This window comes from Miscanthus floridulus, chromosome 16 (assembly GCF_019320115.1).
Source record: "Miscanthus floridulus cultivar M001 chromosome 16, ASM1932011v1, whole genome shotgun sequence".
Taxonomy (NCBI): Eukaryota; Viridiplantae; Streptophyta; class Magnoliopsida; order Poales; family Poaceae; genus Miscanthus; species Miscanthus floridulus.
This window is the reverse complement of record NC_089595.1, coordinates 59,989,532-59,992,803: the sequence shown is the minus strand read 5'-3', so window position 1 is coordinate 59,992,803 and position 3,272 is coordinate 59,989,532. Positions and strand designations below refer to the sequence as shown.

Sequence of the window (3,272 nt, the reverse complement as noted above, 5' to 3'; positions counted from 1 at the left end):
GTACTGTGCGGATTAGGGTGTGGTGTGACACCACACTACGCCATACACGCCACAACAGAATGGCGTGGTGGAGCGGTAGAACCAGATGGTGGTCGGCATGGCTCAATCCATGATGAAGACCAAGAGCATGCCGACAAGGTTCTAGGGTGAGGCGGTGACCACGGCAGTGTTCATCCTCAACCGCGTGCCCACAAAGGCCCTGAAGGGTGTGACACCGTTCAAAGCTTGGTATGGGCGCAAGTCGAGCGTGTCCTTCCTCTGGACATTTGGCTACATCGACCATGTTAGGAAGACGAAGCCGGTCATGACCAAGCTGGAGGATAGGAGCACAACGATGGTGCACCTGGGCTACAAGGAAGGTACCAAGGCGTACCGGCTCTATGACCCACGCAGAGGCAAGGTGGTTATCTCGCCCAATGTTGTGTTCAACGAGAAGGCAGCCTAGGACTGAGATAGTCTGGGCATGGGGGAAACTGGCAGCTTCACCAGCACCTTCGTCGTCGAGCACTTGGTCATCCATAGTGGTGGAGACGCTGGAGAGGAGGTGCCAACCACTCCAGCAATAGAGCCGAGCACTCCTGGGGTGGTGCCGAGCACTCCGGGAGGGGTGCCAAGCACTCCAAGAGTGGTGCTAAGCAGTTCTGCAGTGGTGTCAACCACTATAGGGCGCATGCCGAATGCTCCCGTAGCAGAGCCGACCACTCGAAGACTAGTGCCGAGCACTCCTGTAGTGGTGCCAACCACTCTAGCAGTGGTGATGAGCGGTCCAGAAGTAGTGTCGAGCACTGCAGCTGGGGTGCCGAGCACTCTAGGTGCTGTGCTGACCACTCTAGCAAAACAGGGGACTCCATCGACGCCGATTGAGTTTGCCTCACCTCCAAGCGACATCACCGAGTTTGTGGATGCCTTCCACGACGGTGAGGAGGTGCAGTTCCACAGGCTAGACAACATCATCGGTGGCACAGGGTCCTCAAGCCTAGCGGGTCGGTTGCTCAATGACTTAGAGCTGCTTCTCATCAGTGTAGAGGAACCACCCATGTTCACGCTGGCCGAGCGCGATGCAAATTGGCGACGGGCGATGCTGGAGGAGATGAAGGCGATACAGGAAAACGAGACTTGGGAGCTCGTCGATCCACCTCCAAGATGTCGTCCGATCGGCATGAAGTGGGTGTACAAGGTCAAGCAGGACGAGCGCGGCGCCATTGTCAAGCACAAGGCATGCCTCTTCACCCAAGGCTTTGTCCAGCGCAAGGGCAATGACTTCGAGGAAGTCTTTGCGCCGGTAGCGCGTATGGAGTCTATCGGACTGCTGTTGGCTTTGGCAGTAGTGAAGGACTGGCGCGTCCATCACCTAGATATAAAATTGGCCTTCCTTAATGGCGAGCTGGTGGAGACGGTCTTCGTCAGGCAACCTCTAGGTTTTGTCGTCAAGGGAGCGGAGCTCAGGGTGCTCCGACTGCGCAAGGCGCTCTACGGGCTGCGACAAGCCCGATGAGCGTGGAATGCTAAGCTTGACGCCACGCTAGGTGAGCTTGGGTTCATGCGGTGTGTAACCAAGCACGTGCTCTACACGTGGCGATAGGGGAAGGAGGAGCTCATCGTTGGCGTGTATGTGGATGATTGATCATCACCGACGTGCGCATGGAGGTAATCGACAGCTTCAAGCACAAGATGGTGGCTCATTTTCAAATGAGCGATCTCGGCACGCTCTCCTACTACCTCGACATCAAGGTGAGACATGGGAAGGAGGCACTCATGCTCAGTCAGAGCACATACGCCTCGAAGCTATTGGAGCGGAGTGACATGGCTGAGTGCAAGCCATGGGTGACTCCGATGGAGGAGCGGCTGAAGATGTGGAAGGCTAGTACCACGGCGAAGGTAGATGCTACACTCTACCAGAGCATCATTAGTGGTCTACGCTACCTAGTCCACACGAGGCTAGACATTGCGTTCGCCGTGGGCTACGTCAGCCGCTTCATGGAGGATCCCCGAGAGGATCACTGGGCCATGGTGAAGCAGCTGCTGCTCTACGTCAAGGGGACTGTGGATCAGGTGATCGTCTTCCCTAAGACCGACGGAAGTGGGCTGTAGCTTACCATTTTTAGTGATGTAGATATGGCGGGGGACATCAACGAACAGTGGGGTACCTCTAGTGTACTTGTCTTCCTCGGGTCGGCTCCAATCTCATGGCTGTCGCTAAAACAGAAAGTGGTTACGCTGTCCATGTGTGAGGCAAAGTACATGGCGACGGCCACAGGAGCGTGCCAAGCTATGTGGCTGCACCGACTGCTGGGCGAGCTAATCAGTGTGGAAGCTCACCCACTAGCACTGATGGTAGACAACGAGCCCGCCATTGTCCTCGCGAAGAATCCAGTCCTCCACGACCAGAGCAAGCACATCGACGTCAAGTTCCACTTCCACAGAGACTGTGTCGATGGAGGGCAGATCATCATCGAGTTCATCGAAACTAGTCGACAAGTCATGGATGTCCTCACCAAGCCGCTCGGCCATCTTTGGTTCACAAAGCTAAAGAAGATGATCGACATGGTGGAGGTTCTAGGGTTAGCAGCAAGATTATGAGAAGAATTGTAGAATAATATGTTGCTCTCCCTCTGTACGCGCGGAAAGGGCTGGCGCCATAAGGGCTCCCCTGCTGCTGCACTATAGCCGCAGCAGGGGCAGGCGCCGAAAGGCTCCCCTACCACACTGTAGCCACAGCTAGGGTAGGCGCCAAGGTTAGCCCTGCTGTCACATCTAGTCACTATAGTAGCATGGTAGCCTGGCATGTGTGTACTAGGATTAGATGGGTAGAGTTGTATATATGGTTTCCCACTGCAACTCAGTAAAGAGAGTGAGTTCAATTTTGCCATCTCCTCTACAGAGCTCTGGCCAATGCTGGTGCTTATGTTGTGTGTGTGTGTGCGTGCTCTATTGTCTCTCCCTCTTCTTCCTCCAGCCGTAGTGTGTGGTCGGGAACGACGGTGAGAGGTCGGCTCACCCTTGCGGGAGATCCCGGGGCCAACACTGATGACACGTGCTGGCAGAGTAATTAAAGTGCAATTTGTTCTCATAGGAATCCTAATCTATGTGGCCATGGCAACATATCTTCCACCTTGGGCTATCAAAGCCATAGATAAGATCAGAAGGGCATTCCAATGGAACGGCCTAAAAGAGGCAAAAGGGGGTCACTGCCTCATTGCCGAGCCTAAAGTGTGCCGCTCTCGGGAACTGAGTGGTCTTGGGATAGCAGATCTAAAATCTTTGGGTATTGC

General features: G+C 54.9%; 1 protein-coding gene across 1 annotated transcript; it reads left to right on the top strand.

Annotated features, from left to right (window-relative positions):
- Nucleotides 1-1,641: 1,641 nt before the first annotated feature.
- Nucleotides 1,642-2,091, top strand: LOC136510731 (uncharacterized mitochondrial protein AtMg00810-like). Its single transcript, XM_066505087.1, has one exon. The coding sequence runs from the start codon at nucleotides 1,642-1,644 to the stop codon at nucleotides 2,089-2,091; it is 450 nt and encodes a 149-aa protein (XP_066361184.1).
- The last annotated feature ends 1,181 nt before the right edge of the window (nucleotides 2,092-3,272 follow it).